At 42.7% G+C, this 21,526-nt stretch overlaps 1 protein-coding gene across 2 annotated transcripts in view; it reads right to left on the minus strand.

The window, feature by feature from the left end:
• Positions 1–2,993: 2,993 nt before the first annotated feature.
• SNAPC2 (small nuclear RNA activating complex polypeptide 2) overlaps positions 2,994–21,526 on the minus strand; it is a 148,585-nt gene continuing 130,052 nt past the window's right edge. For both annotated transcript variants that reach the window (XM_069646439.1, XM_069646438.1), the window contains exons 5-6: positions 3,846–4,161; positions 2,994–3,712 (exon numbers count right to left, since the gene is read on the minus strand). In XM_069646439.1, the coding sequence (XP_069502540.1) occupies positions 3,237–3,712; positions 3,846–4,161 (792 nt within the window). In that variant the 3' untranslated portion in view covers positions 2,994–3,236. The remainder of the gene's footprint in view (positions 3,713–3,845; positions 4,162–21,526) is intronic.

The following is a 21,526-nucleotide window of genomic DNA, read 5'->3' on the forward strand; positions in this document are numbered from 1 at the left end:
AAATCTGCCTGAGGATACATAGGTGGAAGAAACAGGTTTTGGATACGCTGGTGGTGTGTTGGGTGAGGGATAAATCTGAGTCAAATTTGCATCCAAGGTTTTTAACCACGCTAGAGGGTGCCGGCGCTTGTCCTAGTGATTTGGGCCACGGGATTGGTTGGGGGATGAGTGTTGTTTTCCCGCAGACTAGGATTTCAGTTATCCCAGGGTTGAGGAGGTGGTTGGTCGTCATCCAGTGATCAATGTCAGAGAGGCACGATGACAGGTCCGGACTCCCAGAGCCTTTGGAGTTTGGGATTTTGAAGATGACCTGGGTATCGTTTGCATAGTTGTAGCAGGTAAGGTTGTACGAGTGGATGATTGTGGGAATGGGTTGTATGTAGAAGTTGAAGATTAGCGGTGAAGTGGATGCTCCTTGGGGGGGACACCTTTACAAACTGGACGTGATATGGATGTGAACTTGACGAGGTGCATGATTTGCGACTGGTTAGAGATAAAGGAGGAGATCCACGAAAGGGCTGTGCTTTTGATTTCTAGTGTTTGTAGTCTGTAGTCTGGCTAATAGAATCAAGTGATCAATGGTATCGAAGGCTGCAGAAAGATCTAGCAGGATGAGTACCACGCAGCATCTGCGTCGGCTGTTCTTTTTAAGTCATCCCAGATGGAGACTAGGCAGGATTCTGTTTCCCTTAGTGGTCTGAAACCTGATTGCGCTGGGTCTTGGAGGCTGTTGGCTTTGGCAAATTGGCCAAGCTGTTTGTAAACCACGCAGTCAATTAGTTTTGAGATGAGAGGCGTATTGGAGATAGGTCAGTAGTTTTGGGGGAGGAGTGGGTGAAGAGTCGTTTTTTTTTAGAATGGGTTTGGTGTAGGATGTTTTTATGGCTTTCAGGAAGGTTCCTGATGTGAGTGAGTGATTAAGGATTGTGCGTGCGACGTTACCTGCACAGGTGGAGGTTAGTATTTCTTTTTTTTGCATTGGGGGTGGGCACAAGTCTTTCAGGGAGCCTGGCGGGCGGCTGACTGCTACCAGCGAGAGGAATTCTTCGTGTGCGATGGGAGAGAAAGGGTCAAAAGAAGATTGGGATTGTGGGGGTGGGCTGGATGGGGGCTGCAATAGGATTTTTTGTTTGGCGATGATGGCATTGTGTCTTTCGTTGGCGGCATTGTAGAGGGTGTCGCATGAGGCTTGGGAGCTTCGAATGGACACGCGAGGGCATGAGGGGTATTTAAATTCTGCTATGATTGAATATAGTTCCTCAGCATTTTGAATTGTTTCCATAGAATGATTTCTTGTTTTTTTCCGATTTCCGATCTGTAAATTCTGGTTGTCATTGCTTGGGAGGTTTTGTTTTGGGCCGGGTCCGCTCTCCAAGTCCGTTCGAGACGGTGCTTGATTGTTTTGAGATTGGGGGTGAACCCCCCTCGGCATTGGTCCAGTTCTCTGCGAGGTACGTTTTGACGGGGTGAGGGGTTTGAGGGCATTGGTAAGCCAAAGGTCAAGGAGTCGATTACTGGTGGTCCTTCCGCAAGGAGGAGTGAGTTGAGAGAGGTGGAGTGCAAATTCAAGATCTGGGGTAATTACCACTTTGTTCCATAGTGGGAAAGTATAGTTGCGGTTGGTGGTGGACCTGTGGGGCATTGGCCGCTGACCACAGTGATGAGTGGTATGGTGAACCAGAGTGCTGAGTGATCCGTCCATGACAGGGGGTGCAGGGGCTGGGTAGATAGGGTTGCAGTGCTGAATATTGCGTCGAGGGTGTGGCCTCTCGTGTGGATGGGAGTGTAGGTGTAGTGTTAGTGGGAGAATCTCACTTCCCATTTTCTGAAGTTGGGAGTATATTATTTCTAGGACATACAACGGTAATTCCCATTCCCAACTGCGGTACTTTTTAGGTGAGCAAAAAGATATTTTTAACTCTAAAATAGATCCATGTTTGGTATTGAAACATCTAAGCACCTAGCAATTCAAGCAAATTCAAATGTATTACTTCCTAACCTGAAGAGGAACAAGGAGAAAATACATTAAACCTGTTTCCTGGGGCAATGCTTGGAACATATCCATGGAGCAGTGTGGGTGGGAGCAGGCTCCATTATCTGCTATTTATATTTTTCTGGTGCAAGGCTGTAAGTCAAATTGCAATTGGTACAACATTTCATGCAATTGTGAAAGCATGGGTTATCCATAACCTGGTTTGATCATTAGACAATCCATGGCTTCTTTAGAGCCATCACCTATATAACCGATGCCCCAGTAGAACTGTATGTTTAAGCATATATTAAAAATAAGTAGTGCCAAAGAGGAAGGAACCTCTATTTTAGGTTTCTTAACACTAACAAGAACTAATAGAACAACTACATAGGGTCTTTTCAGAGACAATTGTTTTTGGGCACTAAAATAGACGACTTATGCAGCCAAATCTTTCTCATTTAAAATCAAATTTAGACCGATGAAGTGTTAAACTGATTGCACCAATATTTGAAGCAAGGACTTGCGGGATGTTGCGGGATTCCCATAGATCTCAGCAATGCTTGCATTTAGCCCAATGTGCATATTGGCACCTTCACTGCCAAAAGTAAATCATACAAAGAATGCATAGAGGGCTCAGAATGAGTAATACGTTTGTGACTTAAAACCAAGTGCAATGTTGAAAAAAGAAGACTGTGGTAAACTTAATAAACACAAAATGGCACGTCTGCTGCACATAGACTTGGACAAAGAAGGGCCACCATACATCAGTACCTTAGGAATATCAATGTCCTACACTTTAAGGCACCAAAGTTGTGTCAATCTGTTGGCAGGGTCACTGCCAAGTGAAAGTATTTGCATATACACAAAGTACCCAATGAGGTACACTACAGCTTAAACCTTCTGATGTAAACAAACACCAGAAACAGAAGGCAAGGCTTAATAGTCAGGTTGCCATTTTCATTTTAACCAGAGTTTTGGAATTCCTTTGGACAATCATCTGGTAAGGTGATTGCAAATTACATTTTTTTAAATAAAATAATGAAGGATTTTATTTACAAGCAGAGCAAAAAGAAACAAAGGGGAACATTACAACACCATCATGTAAATAATGTAGTTTGTCAAATTAAGCGGCAAGAAAGAACACACTGAGGTGAGAACAGTTCCCATATTTTTGTTTTGTTTGGAGGTTCATGCTTGATGCAGAAGCGCACAATATATTAATAAATCTGTCCGGCTAAGCGGCTAAGACCCAATCTTGATTAGGTTAAGCCTCATCTTTGTCCACCTGAGACAAGAATTTAATTGGAACATGGAACACGTTCAGTGGACAGACCCCAAGATCTTCCCATGGGGGTTTACTGCCCAGTGCAGGTGTTTTCCCAGAGTCGCCAAGGGGCTCTGCCACTGCCTGGGTGGCTGAAGGCTGCTGGCTGCTTGTTGATCGGCCAAGCCCTGTAGGATCTATTGAGGCGCTACCAGGGTCTTTACTGGTTTCTAAGGAAGAGGAATCTTTTAAAGGTGCTCCTTTTATCTCCTCGCCCGGCTTGGAAGGAGGTTCAGTTGCAGACTTGCCATTGTCTAATACCTCTTTGTTGCAGGTGTCTGGAGATCCTTGGGCTTGCAGCAAAGGCATGTTGAGGCTTCTGAATGATTGGTACATGTGGGACCTGAGGGCAAGACAGTCCAGCTGCTCAAGCTCCTTGGGCAGGGAGAGAAGCAGGTCTAAGAGGACAGCAGATTCTGCAAGAACAACAAGGACAATAGTGAGAAGCATGAGGAAATATGGAAGACAGCAAAGCAGTGAAGTTAAGATACAATATCAGTCTTTAATCCCCCAGCTTTTATTTCATATTAGCCCTGTACTCTAACTCACCAAAAGACGAGAGCTCTGGCGTCGTACTTCCGTGGGAAAGGGCAAAGAGATATTTATATATGTTTTCAAAATCCAAAGTGGATTGGCCCACGTTTGGCTTGCGGTCCTCTTCTTCAGAAGAGGATTCCTGGGTGCTTGGGTCAATGGACTCCAGTGAGACCGATTCTTTGTTGCTCTGAGATGCTGGAGAAGTAAGGTGGTCATGGTGGTTGGCACTTGCAGGTTCCAAGAGAAGCTTCTTCTCTGGGATTTTCGTTGGCTTGGTTGGTATTGAATGCAACAAGCTGGTTGGCTCCGTAGCGGCAATGGTCAGGATCTTGTGATGGGAACAAGAGAAAACACAATTAGCTGGGAACTAGCACTGTCCCTTGAGAACATTCAAATTGCATCACAATAATGGAGCTACATGCCTTTACCCGAAGTGAAAAAAGTAGCAAATATAAAAGACCACGCATCATACTTCATGCCTGTCCATGAAGAAGCCTTTTACAACTGGATTGTCTAGATCACAAAAATACTTCAATGTGGTATGCAGCATATAGCGTCAATTGAAAAGGAAGAAAAAACAACTTCAAAATTCAGATAGCTTAAGAGCAGGCCTCAAAATGTGTACTTGCCAACAAACAACAGAAAGTTATAATTAACACTTGCTGACGAAGAAATGTTGTGTTGTGTGCAAGCGGTGAAGTCTGACGGCAAGGGACTTTATGCGTTGCCAGTAATTTGCAACTTGAAAATGTTTTCCTAGTCTAAGAGAAACAACAAATTGCACACGAAATAAGCTTACGTAGCCAGGAATCTATATACAATTGTGAAGGGATTTAGTTTCGCGCCCATTTCTTTTTTTTAAGTTGGTAGTTAAATGATGTTTTGAATAGTAAATGAGTGACTCCTGTTCCCAAGGAGGATATCTTTAGGCAAAAAGAAATATTTTCACAGGAAAAACTCTTGTAATCCATAAATCTTTGCAAATTAAATCAAATATTTTACGTTAGCTTCCCTTCAGCTTACAGTGAAGTGTTAGGATAGAGACTATTGGCTGACAGATCAAGAGGCTCAAAGATACGATTGTGATCTAAAAGCTTTTGTAAAATCTATTTATTCTTATACAAGATAATTTTAAAACATACATAAAATGTATGATTGCAAGACAATAATAGTTAATATTGTGCATTACATCAATGAATACTGGTGAAAACAGTAAATGTATAGACATTGAAAGTTGTCAATTAGTTTGAAGCATATACCAATAGTCGGTTCATTTCAATAGGAGCTCGACTTTTGCGTGGTTTCTTTTCAAACCTCTAGTTTGCCTTAGTCTTCTTGTGTCAATACAGAAGATTATGGTCTCAACATGTTTCTATTCATTCGTCTCATTAATAGTGAACATTCATCAGGAGTTTTCACCATACAGTCATATGTGTTGCAATACTTAGAATATCACCAGGCTTAGGCAAGTATTTCGTGGACTCTTGGTCTGTCAAAAATAGCGTAAGCTCCAAACGCTACTAGTCTATTACAGTTCATAGATTGAACTTAGAACCTAAATTGGAGCTAGTTACCTGAACCGGTTTTGTGGGGGCAAACAATACTGGTAGTTATTGTTATGAAGACTTACCAGTAGTCTTGCGTCTGGCAATCTGCAAAGAGCATAATTCTGATGCTTTTTTTTTTTTAATCGCCATTTCAACTTGCGTGCTACTTTTCTCTAACATAACTCGGCTAGAGACCGAATACTGTTTGGGTGGTTTAGTGGGGCATAATTCAGAGAGTTTTTATTGAAATATCTTTTTTCTTTCCTACCCCACAGAGACTGTGTTAGAATCTAATGTTTATGAAAATAAAAATGAAGTCTATCCCCTGAAGATGGTTCCATGAACCGAAACGCGTCGGTCTTATTCGGGTCACACCTGAATATGAGACTTTATTTATGAACTGGTGAATGATCAAATCCATACATCTAGAGTTTGTTAGCACTGTAACTATTATACAGCTTTACAATTGTGTTACTCCTTACAAGCAGTTTTTTGTAAACGCTTGTTGCTCTCACCTTTGTTATATTGAATACCTACAAGTGTCCTTTCCATGTGCAAATAGGGAACACTGATTGTACTAGTGTTTGCTTACTAATGTACGACTTGTTGGACTCAGATAAGTCAGCTCTAGTGTTTTCGTTCTGATTGTTCTATCGGTTTGCCCTCTATGACTGTATATTTTATCCTGAATAATACTGCCAAATGCTCTAAATGACCCTTTCTGTTACAAATAAGAGAAGTTCACACGTTGTTAACACATCGTAAAATTTACGCCTCTTTTGGCACCAAATGTTTAATGAATTTAAATAGAAATAGAGGGATATTTTTTTCCCGATTTGAGTGCATCTGGGCTTGCTGTGTAGCAATACACAGCTTTGGATTCTTTTGCTTTCTTCTGTCCCAAGTGGCCTTGCGACGACAGCCTGATTGCACCATAAGACTGATTGTAATACTGAACACTACCCTTTGTTGATACATTTTTATTTATAAATCCTACTACTTTCAGACTTTTTACTTAACCTGTCTGTGCACCCCTATACTCCTCTTGCATGCTTTATCCTTATTGGCCATACCTGAGGGGTTGCACGCACGGATTCATCATTCCATTCTCTACGAAACTCTACGACTCTCACAGGACTTTAATATGTCCTTTTCGAGAATTGATCAGACCACTGACAACAGAGCTGAAACACTTGCTTTTAGCGAAGAGGAAGCACTCAAAATACTAGGTCTGATTAAATCACAACAACCGACAAACCGGAAGCTTTGATACGACAATTGGAATGGAAAATAAGAAGAGAGATCAACCTTAAACTCCATGCATCCACCTTGGCGCAGTATTACACTGCCAAAAGAATACCTAGGGGCTTACGTGTAAGTTTAGAGCCAACACTCTGTAAGGAGAATCCAGTTTTCGTCAAACGCTGGCACCAAATCTTAAACAAGTTCTCGCTTGATCTTATACTTTTGACAATTGAAGAATTAGCACATTCCCTCACTAACCTTAATGAGGATATAGAAGGTTTGAAAACATCAGCAAGGGATACACGGCCGATCAACTGAAACAAATCCTGGAAGAAATTAATCAGAAATTGGCAAATTTCAAACAAGAACTAGAAATAAAGAAAATTAGGAAGTTTTGACGCGACACCCAAGACTATAAGCTTAATATTGTGTATAGTTGGCCGTCATACTACGGGCACCTCTCCAATAAACCCAATTTTAACAACCCACGTAAACCAGATCAACAATCGGCAGAAAATACCTCATCTGACACCTCAAGCGCCAAACTTGAAATTCTTCCAGGGCAGAGCAGCGAGAATATCCCTGGTCCTACTACAGAAGAACCAGCAGCTAACGCTACTCCTTTTTAAGAAAAAGGCCAATCAGAAGAGGACAGAAGAAAAAACCCACAACGGAAGAAAACGACGAAGAGACATTGATTGTCAATATCTCAGCATACCAGCTATCCAAGATGGAACTAAAAGTCCTCAAGAAAGGGTTATCCTTTGTTCCCAATAACAATAGTACTTTGCTTCGTGAGAAAATAGACTTGTTCAAACTAATGAGAAAGTTAAGACTTAAAGTCTTCTTTGACTCACAAGATGAGGATACAATGACTACGGAATCACATAAATATCTTGAATTGAAACCTAAGAGTCACTTCAACCCCCCAGTCCAGAATCATATTCTCTCTACTTTTGAGAAAACTGTATTACAGGATTTGAAGAAGATTCAGTTTAAAAATAATACACAAGGCAATTTCTCTTTGAGAGAACGGCAGACACTTAAAAATCTCCTGGATAATCAAACCATCATTTTTAAACCAGCAGATAAGGGTGGAGCATTAGTGCTTATGAATAAACAGGATTACATTGATGAAATCGAGCGCCAGCTTGATGACCATGACACATATATGGAAGTACCCATTAACCCTACTGAAGCAGTAAGATCCCTCATCAAGAAGATTTTGGATGAGGCAGAAGCCAATGACGTCATCTCAGAAAAGACACGCCCGTTGTTGGAAAACAAACATCCCATCATGCCAGTTATTTACATACTTCCCAAGATACACAAAAGATTGATTAATCCACCTGGACGTCTTATTATAGCAGCCACTGCGAGTCTCCTTGAACCGTTGGCTCAATACTTGGACAAAATCCTGCAACCTCTCATACAGGAATCGAAGACTTATGTTAAGGACACTATGCATTTTTTGCACAAACTTAAAAATGTGCAATTCGTCAGTGGAAGGGATGTGATGTTCACCATGGACGTTACATCTCTCTATACTAACATCACTCACGAAGCTGGTCTTGAAGCAACAGAATGGCTCCTACTCCAATCAGAGCAATGTCAAGGTGACAGACTCTTTGTACTAACTTTACTTAAATTAGTACTTACAAATAATTTTTTCAAATTCCAAGATCGTTTCTTCGTTCAGATTTCTGGAACTAGCATGGGGGCAGCAATGGCACCTTGCTACGCTAACACCTACATGTATTACCTGGAACATGAAAACATTCCCAGTTCACCTAGATGGATGAGGCATTTACCACTATATTTAAGATACATTGACGATATCTTTGGAATCTGGTCTGGTCCGGAAGAAGAACTGCAAAACTTTTACGAAATGATGAACTCAATTCATCCTCGAATTAAGTTCACTACAGCAACAAGCAACACTACCATCCACTTTTTGGATGTGAAGGTATATGCCAGTAATAACTCTCTCAAGACAAGAATCTACACTAAGAAGACCGATAGAAACAGCCTGCTGCTTGCTACAAGCTTTCATCCGAAAAGAACTGTCGATAGTGTCCCGTTTAGTCAATTTCTGCGTTACAGAAGGATTATCTCTGAGACCAATGAGTATGAACGTCAATCACGACAATTGGAAACCAAATTCTCATCTAGAGGGTATAACCAGTCAAAAATCACAGAAGTCACAGACAAAGTGAGGAGCACTGCAAGAGAGACACTATTGACTCCTAAACCCCCCCAAGCTGGGAGAAGCACTTGTCTACGTCACTACCTATTCTATGCAGAGTATGAAGATCAAAAGGGTCATTGAAAAGAACTGGAGCATGTTTAGAATGGACCCACAGTTACAACAACTGTTTCATGAACCTCCTACTTTTGCTTACAGGAACAGTAGGTCCTTGCGTAAGAGCCTTGTCAAAGCTGAAATTCCATCTCCCAGTCTACAGAAAACATTTAAGGGGACTATTCCATGTCACAATTGCCAGCACTGCGGCAACATCATTAAAGGCAAAGGCATATCACACCCCACTCTGGCAAACCTATTTTTCTCAAGCATTCTTTCACATGTGATGCCCAAAATGTTATTTATGCATTAAAATGTCCTTGTGGGTTATAATACGTAGGCATGACGACCAGAAAAGTCAAAGTTAGATGGTCTGAGCACAAATCTAATATCCGCACTAAGAGTCCCAAGTCACCAGTATCACTACACTTTTCTGAAGCACGTCACACCATTGCTCAATTGAAATGTGTTATCTTGGAACAAATCACAGCAGGAAGCAGGGGTGGAGATGTGCAGCGTAAACTATTGCAACGTGAGATTTTATGGATTGAACTGTTGGACTCTCTAAGCCCACGTGGCATGAATACGGAATTCGACCTTATGTGCTTTGTATAAACCTGTTGTCTCTTTGAAAACTAGTATGCTCTGCTTGTATTAATATGTCACTCCAATTAGCACCATTCACACACTCTGCGATCATTATTGTTTGTGTGTTTTAAATTTGACAACATGTACCATTCAGTACGGTACTTACCGCATGATGTATTTTCATTTGTTACCCCATTGCTTTGTTGAGCTCCTCCTCACCTCTCATCGAGGTAGACTGTTGACCTTTTACCTCCCCAATGTTCTCAGTTCTCCTCCGACTTGTGATGTCTCCTTGTCAGCTATTCTTCAAGTTCTGACATGAATCTGACTCTCCCTTCTGCCTTGTTGTTGGCTGCTTGCCCGCGCCCAGGGCTTTGAGTTCTCCTCTACGTTTCCATACATCTCGTGGCCTCCTTGAATTGCCCATGGAGTTTAGACTCCTCCCCATTGTTGTCGATTGCTGTCTCCGTTCCTTTTCGTTTTTTTTAGACCTTTTCTCTTACCTTTGTGGATGCTGGTTAGCTTCTGCTGACCAATCGCCATGATTAATCACTTGCTGCGCCGTGGGGGCACCCCATAGTTCCTTTGAACTACGGTTGTTGCCCCCACGCGCGCGTTATTTTAACCCCTTGACTAGGTCTTATGTTGGACACGTACTGCCCTTCTCTTAATGACCATTTGTCATTTAACAGCTGTTATGTGCAGCCCTTTCTCCGGACTGCTCGAGACCGCCCGTCTCTTTCAGTGTGTCACTCTTGTTTACTGTTACATTACCTTGGCAACGCTGCACTCGTTGATGCCCACACCAAGATGGACGTCGCTTTTGGTGCTCTCACGCGCATGAGCGGGGTTACCAAGACGACGCTGTAGTTTTGGGAAGGTCAGTTACTTCGCTCGCACTGCAGCGGCGAGATGTTCATTGAGTGTTCGCATTGGAAGGTATGCATTTTTTGTTTCCCTGAAACCAGTTACACGTTGCAATAACCTGGTCCTCGTACCTCGCTTGGTTGAGACTTTAGTATTATATTATTGTACTCGCTTTTATTATATACCTTGGACTTCACTGTACAGCTAAACCTTACCGGTATGTGTTGCTGCACTTGTGCAGTGTTCTAAAGCCTCCAATTCCCCTTGTTCATGCGGTTTGCTTGCATTTGTTCGCACGGGCTAATGCCTAACGATTTGTCGTAGTCTGTCATTGTTTACTGTCTGTACTTATATTCTAAATCTCTCTTTCTCTTCACTATGGACTGATTGCCCGTTATTGGTGGGCTTAATAGCTTAACTTTTGTCCTTACCTCCATAGATACCCCAACATACTGTGGTTTTTGGCTATCTGTTGTTTCTTGTCTGGATTACCTGTCTGTTTCCTGGCACTTATATCAGCAAGGTTAGTGACTCTGACTCGTCTCACTATGTTAATTGACTTCATGTAAATCAGAGAGTTTTTATTGAAATATCTTTTTTCTTTCCTACCCCACAGAGACTGTGTTAGAATCTAATGTTTATGAAAATAAAAATGAATTCTATCCCCTGAAGATGGTTCCATGAACCAAAACGCGTCGGTCTTATTCGGGTCACACCTGAATATGAGACTTTATTTATGAACTGTTGAATGATCAAATCCATACACCTAGAGTTTGTTTGCACTGTAACTATTATACAGCTTTACAATTGAGTTACTCCTTACAAGCGTTTTTTTGTAAACGCTTGTTGCTCTCACCTTTGTTATATTGAATACCTACAAGTGTCCTTTCCATGTGCAAATAGGGAACACTGATTGTACTACTGTTTGCTTACTAATGTACGACTTGTTGGACTCAGAAGATTAAAATCCATAAGTCAGCTCTAGTGTTTTCGCTCTGATTGTTCTATCGGTTTGACCTCTATGACTGTATATTTTATCCTGAATAATACTGCCAAATGCTCTAAATGACCCTTTCTGTTGCAAATAAGAGAAGTTGACATGTTGTTAACACATCGTAAAATTTACGCCTCTTTTGGCACCAAATGTTTAATGAATTTAAATAGAAATAGAGGGATATCTTTTTCCCTATTTGAGTGCATCTGGGCTTGCTGTGTAGCAATACACAGCTTTGGATTCTTTTGCATAATTTGTGTGACCCACCTGGTGGTGGCATCTTGTTAGGTCCCACGATCCAGTATTCCGGTTTTCGATTTGGTAAGTTCTTGATAGTGGTTCTACAATAGAGTGCAGAGTAATTGGTATGTAACCGCATAGTCATATTGTTTAAAAAAATATATCTTATTGGTTATAGGTTGTAAAACTAACCTTGCGCTTTCCCTATGCAGGCTGGAGGGGGGGGGGGGTTTCATCTCATTAAAGATTAGGCTTTCGTGTGGTGTGCGCGAGTATATACTGCCGCGTTATTTAGTTCTTCGCTGTACCTTATTCCGTGACTCGTCTCTTCTTGGTGTCTCGATGGAACAATCAGTCCTGTTATTTCTTTTTGGTCCCGTGCTCCTAATGCTGTTAGTTAAACGGTGAACCTCTGGGTGCTGTGATTCCGTTCTTCAGCTTAGACAGCAATATTAGAGCTTATTTCTGCGTCACACTTCTGCTTTTACCACTGATAACATATCCATGGAGATGTGTGGATGGAAGCAAGCGCTAGGCTCACTGTTTTTGTTGGGAGTATTTGCCAGCTATTAGGGAGCAAAGTGGCTCATGTGCAGCTTTTCTGTAAGGCGGTGCCTATCCATCCATAGCTCAATAACATTTTTACTGATGTTTGTTATTCAATGCCACTGTGTGAAGGAGAGAAGTTGATGCTCCACGTTCATTAAATTTTCCAAGGAAGCATCACTTTTAGGGTTAAAATAGTAAATCCTAATTTAACTCCAACAACTTTTGAGTATGAAAATATAACCATTTGCAGGGTTTTGCAACTCAGTAGTAGATTTGGTATATTATGAAATCTAAACGTGTAAGTCCAACTTCTCTCAAACTCTGACCGTGATCAATGTTATGTTAAAAGAACAGATAGGCTTGGAATACCCGCTTGTTTTGGAAAACGTCATTGCTATTGCTAGTCTTTGCTGCATGCGGTCAATGGGAGAGTGAAATTAATATTTTGTCAGTATGTGGTTGAGACTCAGTTAACCCAAATTATTTTAATTATATGTATGCTCAAAGGAAGGAGCGTGAAATGGAAATGTTCAGCACATATGACTTTCTTCTCACTTGACTGGTTATCCTACCGTGGCCTACGAAAGGAAGGCCGCCACCGACTTAGCATTGACACTATTATATGGATCACTCAGGGATGTAAAGTTACACTCCGGTGATGCAAGCGCCATACATCTTCTTAAACACTTAGAAAACCACTTAAAATCGCCAAGAAGTATGTTTACTTTACCACATAGAACAAAAGTCTGCACAGCATGTGAAATGCACAAAAAGGCCAGAGATAAGAAAAGGGGAAGAATTTTCCAGGCAAGGACGCCTACATAATCATGCAGGAGTATAGCAGAGGTGTTGTGCTGGACTGGGTTTAATTTAAGCCGACAGTGGTTAAGGACAAGCAGCATGTACACTAGACAGACGTGCAGTATCAACAACAGGAGCCTGGGTTGAATGAGATTCATACATGGACTTACTTAGAATACTTCAATTTAGAGTTCATTTAGGACTAACCCTGTACTACAGACATGCCACATACATTGCCTTAGTTATACAAGACTTTGGTGATCTAGTCAAATCAAATTAAGAGAGGTGCTTGTTAGGAAGGTGCCCACAGCATTTGAAGGTGTACGCGAGTCAGAAGCAACTGGAGTCCACGCTGATGAACAGACTGTTGGGGATTTATCATGTAGGCTCCATAATGAATCTGAATTGAGTTCTTTAGTATAGACTCACAAAGATCACAGGTTGCTTCTATGTTTACTCTGAAAGGTTACATTCATGATTTAGAAAGAGGTTGCATTTCTCACTCTTAGGGCTGAACACTGGACCACTCACCTCTTTAAGTCTAACTTGGAGGCAAATGCATTAATGCGGTAGGAGGAAGTGATCGGCTTTGTGATAAAGGATGAGGGTAGATTTAGACCGAACTATAAAGGTTCAATGCTAGGGAAGGTCTAGCACTAAATAAAACCAAAGCTAATGTTTAGCCAAGAAGAAAGACACTAGGGAATATACAGCAAAACATTAAAAGAAACAAGCGAAAAAATGTTGTCTCATGTCTTGCATGTTTGTGACGGGGTGAGATGCAGTGTCCTGTCCTGCGTCTAGTAATGTGAATATCTGTGATGTGTTATGATGTAAGGTGGAGTTTTTGGAGTGAAGCTGGTTTGAGCGTTTCATGTATGTCCCATGACTGGAAGGTGGCATATGGACCAGTGTGTGATCCAAGGTACAACATGTAACTTCAAGTTAAAGACCATAAACAATATGCAAATTTCCATACGCAGTCACAGAAGGTCTGATTACAGTTTACTACTTGAATACTATGGAAAATAAGAAACCGTTGTGCTTATTCAGTTTCTAAAGAGAGGAAGTATGTCATGGAAATAATATCAAACCAGATCTAATGAAAAGCTCTTTCAACGTTCAAGGAAGGCAGGGGTATTAGATGTCAGTTATGCACTGTTTGTGACACACCATGAGGTAGTGGACGACAAAAGAAAAGGCAGCTGCCACACAAAGCAAACAAAGAGCTGGGCCCTGCTCCTGTTCCATCGCACAGGTGGCTTATCATGCTCCAAGATCATGTGCTTAATTGAGGCCTTTGGGGTCACTACTTCGAGGACACTTCTAGTTCCAATGAGTGGGGAAAAGGTTGGTCGGAGTTGCTGAGCATACTGGTGGGGTGTTCTGTGCAACAGATGTTGGAGGGTGTGCCAAAGGAACACATTTTAGGCACATGACCTCCTTAATGAACAGCCTCTCAGTTGGCCACCTTGCCACACTACGTGAGGAATGTATGCTATCTGATTGCCCTAAAGAAAATAATATCCTAGATTTTATTAGGGAGTATTAATTCACGTGTTCAGAATGGAAAGCCTGAACATGTCGAAACATCCATGCTACTGAAATGTGCACATTAGGAATGTACGGGATAGTCCCGTCTCCATGCCGAGAAAGTAAAAATAAAAATGTCAGGGGGGTTGGTGTCTCTATGGGTGGAGAGAGTCTGTTTTCCAAGCCCGGGTAGGATATCCTTTCTGTGCCTTGCAACTTGTAAACTGCCTTATTCGACTACCTGGACTCCCCCATTTTAGAAAAGACTATTTCTGATTCTGCACAGGCCATCAAATGACAGTTATAGAAGGTAAATCATTCCCTCGGCGGTCCTTAAGCATGTTTAACATATTAAGTGCTTTGCCAGTACCAAAACCATGAGCACTGAAACCCACTGACCATCTATGGGAAACGTCCAAGGCACCACTTTACAAATTAGATGTTCACACAGGATGCAACGCAACAAGGTCAATGGGCCAGAAACCATTTCTACCATGTGTGTGGTTAACCAGAATAACAAAAGCAGAGGTGACAAACAAGAGCATTTGACCAGTTATGTAGCATCCTCCATTCAGGAAAAGCCTCTAGGCACTGTCAAAAGTTGAATGCAATACAAAGTCTCAAAAAGGAAGGGACTCTTACGAGGGGGAGGGTTAGTTTAACTGTGGAAGTGATCACAAGGTTGGGTGGGAAAAGTGAAGTAGTAAAAGAAAATCTAGATAAAATGCTTGGCCGAATTCATGTATTGACTAATGAGGCGTAAAACTACTGAAAGTGGCTGGAACTTTAAGACACTAAGGGGATTTACACAATCTTTCAGTCTGCCATGGTACACTGGCCAGAGCCAGCAACATCCACATTACAAAACTGTTCAATGAGGTACACACAGAAATAACAGGTCACCCTCTCAGATGCAAGCCTTCTTGGCAACCAAAACCAGCGCAGAAATGTATCCAGCTGTGCAGGAGTAACGGAGTGACTGCACTCTTAAACTTATGGTTCCTGATGTAGAGATTCACAGACAAAACCACTGGACGGAATTGGACCAGGTATGAACAACCAACTAAGGAGTCTTGAGTTATTCCATCCAGTAGTAGTTAAAATATTTGACGGAGAAGGGGGTATTCTTACAACAATATAGCTATAGCTCCCATGGTGCTTGGTAGTAGACTTTTCAGAAATGAAAAATGTGCAATTTGTTCGATGTGAGAGATGTTCACGAACATTTTTGAAATATTGGCAAATATTCTAAAAGAAAAAGTTGAAAAAATGCCTCTTTGGGGGGGGGGGGTGGGGAGGAAGAAGGGCGTTAGGCTACAGGTGGGGAGGGGGAAAGAGAACATAGAAATTGGAGAGTTGTGGGGGGGATTCAAAGCTCAAACTTTTTCGCAAAGGTCAGTCATTTCTGCACATTCAGGGTTATGGTATAAAACGGGATCAGGAATGAAAGCGTCACATGTATAATAACTGCTGTTATGGTAAAAACATGTTTTTTAAAAATGTGTTTAAAAAATGTCATTACTAGAAAAAAAGCAGCTACAATTAGGTCTGGGGTACCCTATTGGGGCAACATGTCAAGGGGTGCAATATGGCCCTGGCCAGTGAGCACGAAGATTGTGCTGTGGGCCCAAAAGGCATAGAGTGGCCACGGCTGAAGGCCAAAAGAAACATATTGGGGGAACACATGTGAAGTGGACACTGCCGAAGGCTTTGGCTTGTGGTCTGGTAGTGTTTTAAAATACACAGTGGGGATGGCCAAAGTACAGGAAAGTTTGTGTGAGTACAAGAAAGTCAAGGTAGAAAATATAACGGTGAAAGACATGTATGCATCTTCAACTCCAGGAGGAGAGGAAGGGTGGGCGTATGTGATTCTAAGCAGATACGAGCATCAGAAATACGATTATAAGTAATGTAGGCCTTCTGAGGCCTGCGGATCTGCTTAGAATCACATGCTGTGCATAGATTAGCAAACAGTACCTAGAGAAGGTGGTGGGATATTTGAAGGTACTGATGTCTTAATACCGCTTGACCCACCTGGGAATCTGCTTTTGAGTGTCTAAGCAGTTTTGTTTTGTAAATGTGTGAATGGAACTCCAAGAAGCAGCTTTTGCAAATTGCATCTAATGGAACGTTTGCAATAAAAGCTAGCCCCTGTGTCTCGAGTAAGGATTTGTTAGAAAGTCAAATGCAACCAAGTTTGCTATTTCCTATCGACTTTGAGGACTTGGATACATGATCTCCTTCCCTACCAGCTGCTATGGAAACAAAGAGCTGATCTGTTTTCCATAGTGGTTTAGTTTTGTCTAGGTAGTACATGATAGTTCTCCTTAAATCCCGAGTATGGAGGCTTCTTTCTGCTGAATTTATTGGGTTTTGGAAAAAAGCGGGAGGTTCAATGAATTGGTTAAAATGGAACTTTGAGATGACTTTAGTTGAAAAGCGAGGATGTGTTCTGAGAACCACCTTGTCTTTGTGAATCAAAAATAAAGGGATCTTGAACAGAGGGTTCGTAGTTCACTGACCCTTCTTTGTGACGTGATGGCTAAGAAAATCAGTCCTTTATGTTAGATGTCTAAGACTAGCCTTGTGCATTACTTCAAAAGGTGGACTCATGAGTTTTGTGAGCACAACATTTAGGTCAAGCTTTGATTACAGGAGCTTTCCACCATGACACTTTGCTCTGCAAGGTGGTGTAAGCAGAGAGTGCTGATAAATGCACCTTAAGGGAATTAAAGACTAAAAGGTAATGCAGATAGTGTACTAAATGCAAAGGGGAAGAGTCCATTGGATTGATGTTGTGTGATTTGCTCTAAATGACAAATCATTTCCACTTGTTAAAAAAAGTCCTGTGTTGGGTTTTCGTGGCTCTTTTAGGATGACCATGCACCTTTGTGGAAGGTTTAAATGTCCTATGACTTCAGAAGCCAGGCTCCGTTAGGCAAGATTGTATGTAGTAACCATGTGGGAGACAACACCAGCCTTGTCCTCTTGGCAATAATAATAATTTAGGTAACCCAACCTTTGGTATAGACCTGTACTACACAGGTTGGTAGAGTGACTGAGCAGCCAGGCTTATCTCAAGAGGGGTCAATGTGAGCTGTAGGGTTGTAACAGAGATTCACAGTAACAGGTATTCAAATAACACTTATACTGATGGTTTCTTATTGAAATGACATGCATTACTTACCGTAAATGCGTTTCTGATGATTGTATCTGCTTAGATTCACATGCTGTGCATATGGTCCGAAATCCAGTGGTAACTGCGGAGTATTGCATCTTGTCTTTCGGGGACCGAAAGGGGACGTCGGCATAGGCGTGTCTGAAACACTATCCCTATCGTGACGTGTGTAGTACCCAAAATCCCTCACGTGCCGAGGTCCCTCCGATTGTATTTTTTCTGCCATGAGGGAGCCCAAGGCTATAGTGAGTGAGTACATAAAGAGAGAAAGTAGTAAGAAGTCGTTGTTCCTTCGACCCCGAGGCAGGGTGGGCGCATGTGAATCTAAGCAGATACAATCATCAGAAATGCTTTTACGGTAAGTAATGCATGTCTTCTGATGCTTGTTAATCTGCTTAGAATCACATGCTGTGCATAGACTAGCGAGCAGTACCCGGAGTTGGAGGTGGGTTGTGAGAAGGAACAGTAGAAAAAAGATGTCTTAAGTACTGCTTGTCCCACCTGAGAATCAGACCTAGAATGAGTGTCTAGGCAATAGTGTTTTGTAAAGGTGTGTACAGAACTCCAGGTTGCCGCTTTGCAAATGGACTCTAGGGCAACATTTGCAATGAATGCTATCGATGCCCCAGTGCCTCGAGTAGAATGTGCTCTATGATTGAAGAGCAGTTCTCTCTTTGCAAGAGTGTAACATAGTGTGATGCATTTGACAATCCACATTGATATTGATGATTTAGAGACAGTGTCCCCTTCTCTACCAGCTACCTCTGAAACAAAGAATTGTTTAGTTTTCCTCAGTGGTTTAGTTCTATCCATGTAGAACATGACTGCCCTGCGCACATCTAGTGTGTGAAAGCTTCTTTCGGCCACGTTAGTAGGTCACTGGAAGAACGTGGGTAGTTCGATTGACTGGAACTTTGAAATAAATTTCGGCGCAAATCTGGAATGTGTGCGCAGAACTACCTTATCTTTGTGGACTGTAACAAACGGGTCGGAAACCGAGAGGGCCTGTAGTTCGCTAACTCTTCTGATAGAAGTGATAGCTACTAGAAAGGCTGTCTTGTAAGTCAGGTCTTTCAGACTAGCTTTATGCATAGGCTCAAAAGGGGGTCCCATGAGCCTAGTTAAAACCAAATTTAGATCTCACCCAGGGGCTGGGTGAGTGATGGGGGGGGGATACATTCTTTTAACCCCTTCCATAAAGGATTTAATCACAGGTATCTTCCACCACAACACCTTCTGCTGTGACGTGGTGTAGGCTGACAACGCCGTTAGGTGAACCTTTAAGGAATTGAAGACTAGTCCAACAGATGGGTTAGATGTAACACAATGTGTGAAGGCGAGAAATCGGTGGGATTGACGCCTTTGGAACTGCACCAGATAAAACGTTTCCAATTGCTGGCATAGCAATAACGTGTGTTAGGCTTTCTTACCTCCCTCAGTATGTCCATGCATCTTTGAGGGAGTTGCAGATGTCCAAACTCTATGACCTCAGGAGCCAGGCTGCTAAGTTCAGAGTTTGTGGGCATGGGTGCAGAGTCTCCCTCCTGTCCTGAGACAACATGCTGTACGGCAGGGCAGTTTGACTGGTGGGGAGAGGGACATTTCCATCAGGTGCACGAACCAAGGTTGGTGGGCCCACATGAGAGCCACCAGAATCATGGACTGGTTCCTGGTGCATCTTGTGTACTATCTTGTTCAGAAGGGGAGTCTGGGGGAAAAGCGTAGACAAATTTCCCCGACCACGCTATCCAGAGACCGTTCCCCTTGGATCAGTTCTGGGGGTATCTGGAGGCGTAATCTTGGCATTGGCCGTTCTCCTGAGTAGCGAACAGGTCGATCTCTGGAAACCCCCATTCTGCGAAGACGTTGGATACAATGTCTTCGTGCAGTCGCCATTCATACTCTTCTGGCAGAGGAAAATCTCTGCCGAGTACGTCTGCCAGAAGATTGAGTTCCCCTGGAACATGTTGGGATATCAGGAACATCTTGTGTTTGAGAGCCCATATCCAGATGTTTTGGGACAGCTTGGATAGCCCTGGAGAATGAGTGCCCCCGTTTGTTCAGGTAATACATTGCTGTTGTGCTGTCGGTTAGGACCAGCACTGTCTTCCCTTGCAGTTGCTCCTAAAAGGCTTTCAATGCTTTGAACACTGCTAGTAGCTCCAGTAGGTTTATATGGTTGGACGCTACCTGAGGGGACCACACTCCGTGCGCTGTCTGTTGAAGCAGGTGAGCCCCCAACCCCCTGAGAGATGCGTCTGTCGTGAGAGTGGCTTCCACTGCAGGGGTGGTGAAGGATTTCCCCTTCAAGAGGTTCTCCCTCGATCACTACTGTAGAGAGAGAACAAGGGCTGGCGAGACAACTAACAGATCTTCCCATTGTCCGCTGGCCTGACACCACTGGCTGTTGAGCCACTCTTGCATGGGACGCATGCGTAGCCGCGAGTGGGGAACCAAGTATATGCATGACGCCATCATCCCTAGCAAACGCATAGCTTTGCGTACCATCACCTCTCGACTGGCTACATACTGAGGAACATGAGAGAGCATGTTCTGAACCCTCTCGCTGGAAGGGAAGACTAGACCGTCTTCCGTATGAATTGGAGTCCCCAGGAACTGCTGGATTTGTTTTCCTTGATAGAAAATCCCAGGCTGAACAGTAGGTCTACTGTTTTTTGGGTGTTTGAAAAACAAACGTCGAACGAGTCCCCCGTGATGAGCTAATCGTCGAGGTAAGAGTAAACTGGAACTGAAAGTCTGCGCAGGTGTGCCGCTGCCACTGCCAGGACCTTGGTAAACACCCTTGGTGCTGAGGCTATGCCGAAGGGGAGTACCTTGAACTGGTAGTGTTTGCCCTGAATCACGAACCTTAGGAATTTTCTGTGCACTGGCAGCATTGAAATATGAAAGTATGCATCTTTCATATCCAATGTTGTCATGAAGTCCCCCTGTTTTAGCAATAGGATCACCTCTTGCAGTGTTACCATACAAAACTTCTGGGGCTTTATGAACTTGTTCGCTGGGCGCAGGTCTAGAACAGGACGCATGGTGTGATCCTTTTTGGGTACAAGGAAGTACACTGAATAGATACCCTCGTTTACCTGAAGAATCGGGACGGCTTATTTGGCGTCCTTTCCCAGCAGCGCTTCCACCTCTTGGATCAGGATCTGCAGATGTTCCGGTGAAAGGCGTTGATGTTGACGTGGACAAGAAATGTGGGCGATACTCCCTTGTGCCGGTGATATCTTTCTTCAAGGCCAAAGTGGTTCCCTTGCATAACGTGCGGAACCGAAGCGATGCCGCAAATCCCGATTCAACTCTGGGACAAACTTGAAGGCTTGTTCTGGAGAAAGGTGCTTGGCCTCTCAACAGTGCCGGTCGCACTTATTAGGCAAGAATTATGCCTAACTTCATTGACGGGCACGGTCATACGAGACACCATGATGCTGTTCAGGAAAATAATTAGAGCCAAAATCAAAAATCTTTGAGATTCTAAAAAAAGAACTGGACAGTGATAAGAACAAAATCATGACAACTTGGGCAGAAAGGTGCACAAACTTTCTTGAGGAAGTAGCCATGACGAAGGAAATCTTGATTGGAAATCCAGTCAAAGTGTCAAAAAAACTGATTGAACTAGACTGGATTAAAATGCAAGAAACGGCAGCAACCTTCAAACTGACAACTAATCTACCTAACTGAACGAGACAAAAGGATACCTGAAGAAATTCCCAGACAAAAAGCTGGGACAAACTTTTCTGAGAGCTAGATTGAATTTGATACGGACTAAAGAGATCATGGCAATCAGAGGAGAACACATGCCGCTACTGCAACTCTAAACAGGTGGAGACA

This window comes from Ambystoma mexicanum, chromosome 1p (assembly GCF_040938575.1).
Source record: "Ambystoma mexicanum isolate Mex_15411 chromosome 1p, UKY_AmexF1_1, whole genome shotgun sequence".
Taxonomy (NCBI): Eukaryota; Metazoa; Chordata; class Amphibia; order Caudata; family Ambystomatidae; genus Ambystoma; species Ambystoma mexicanum.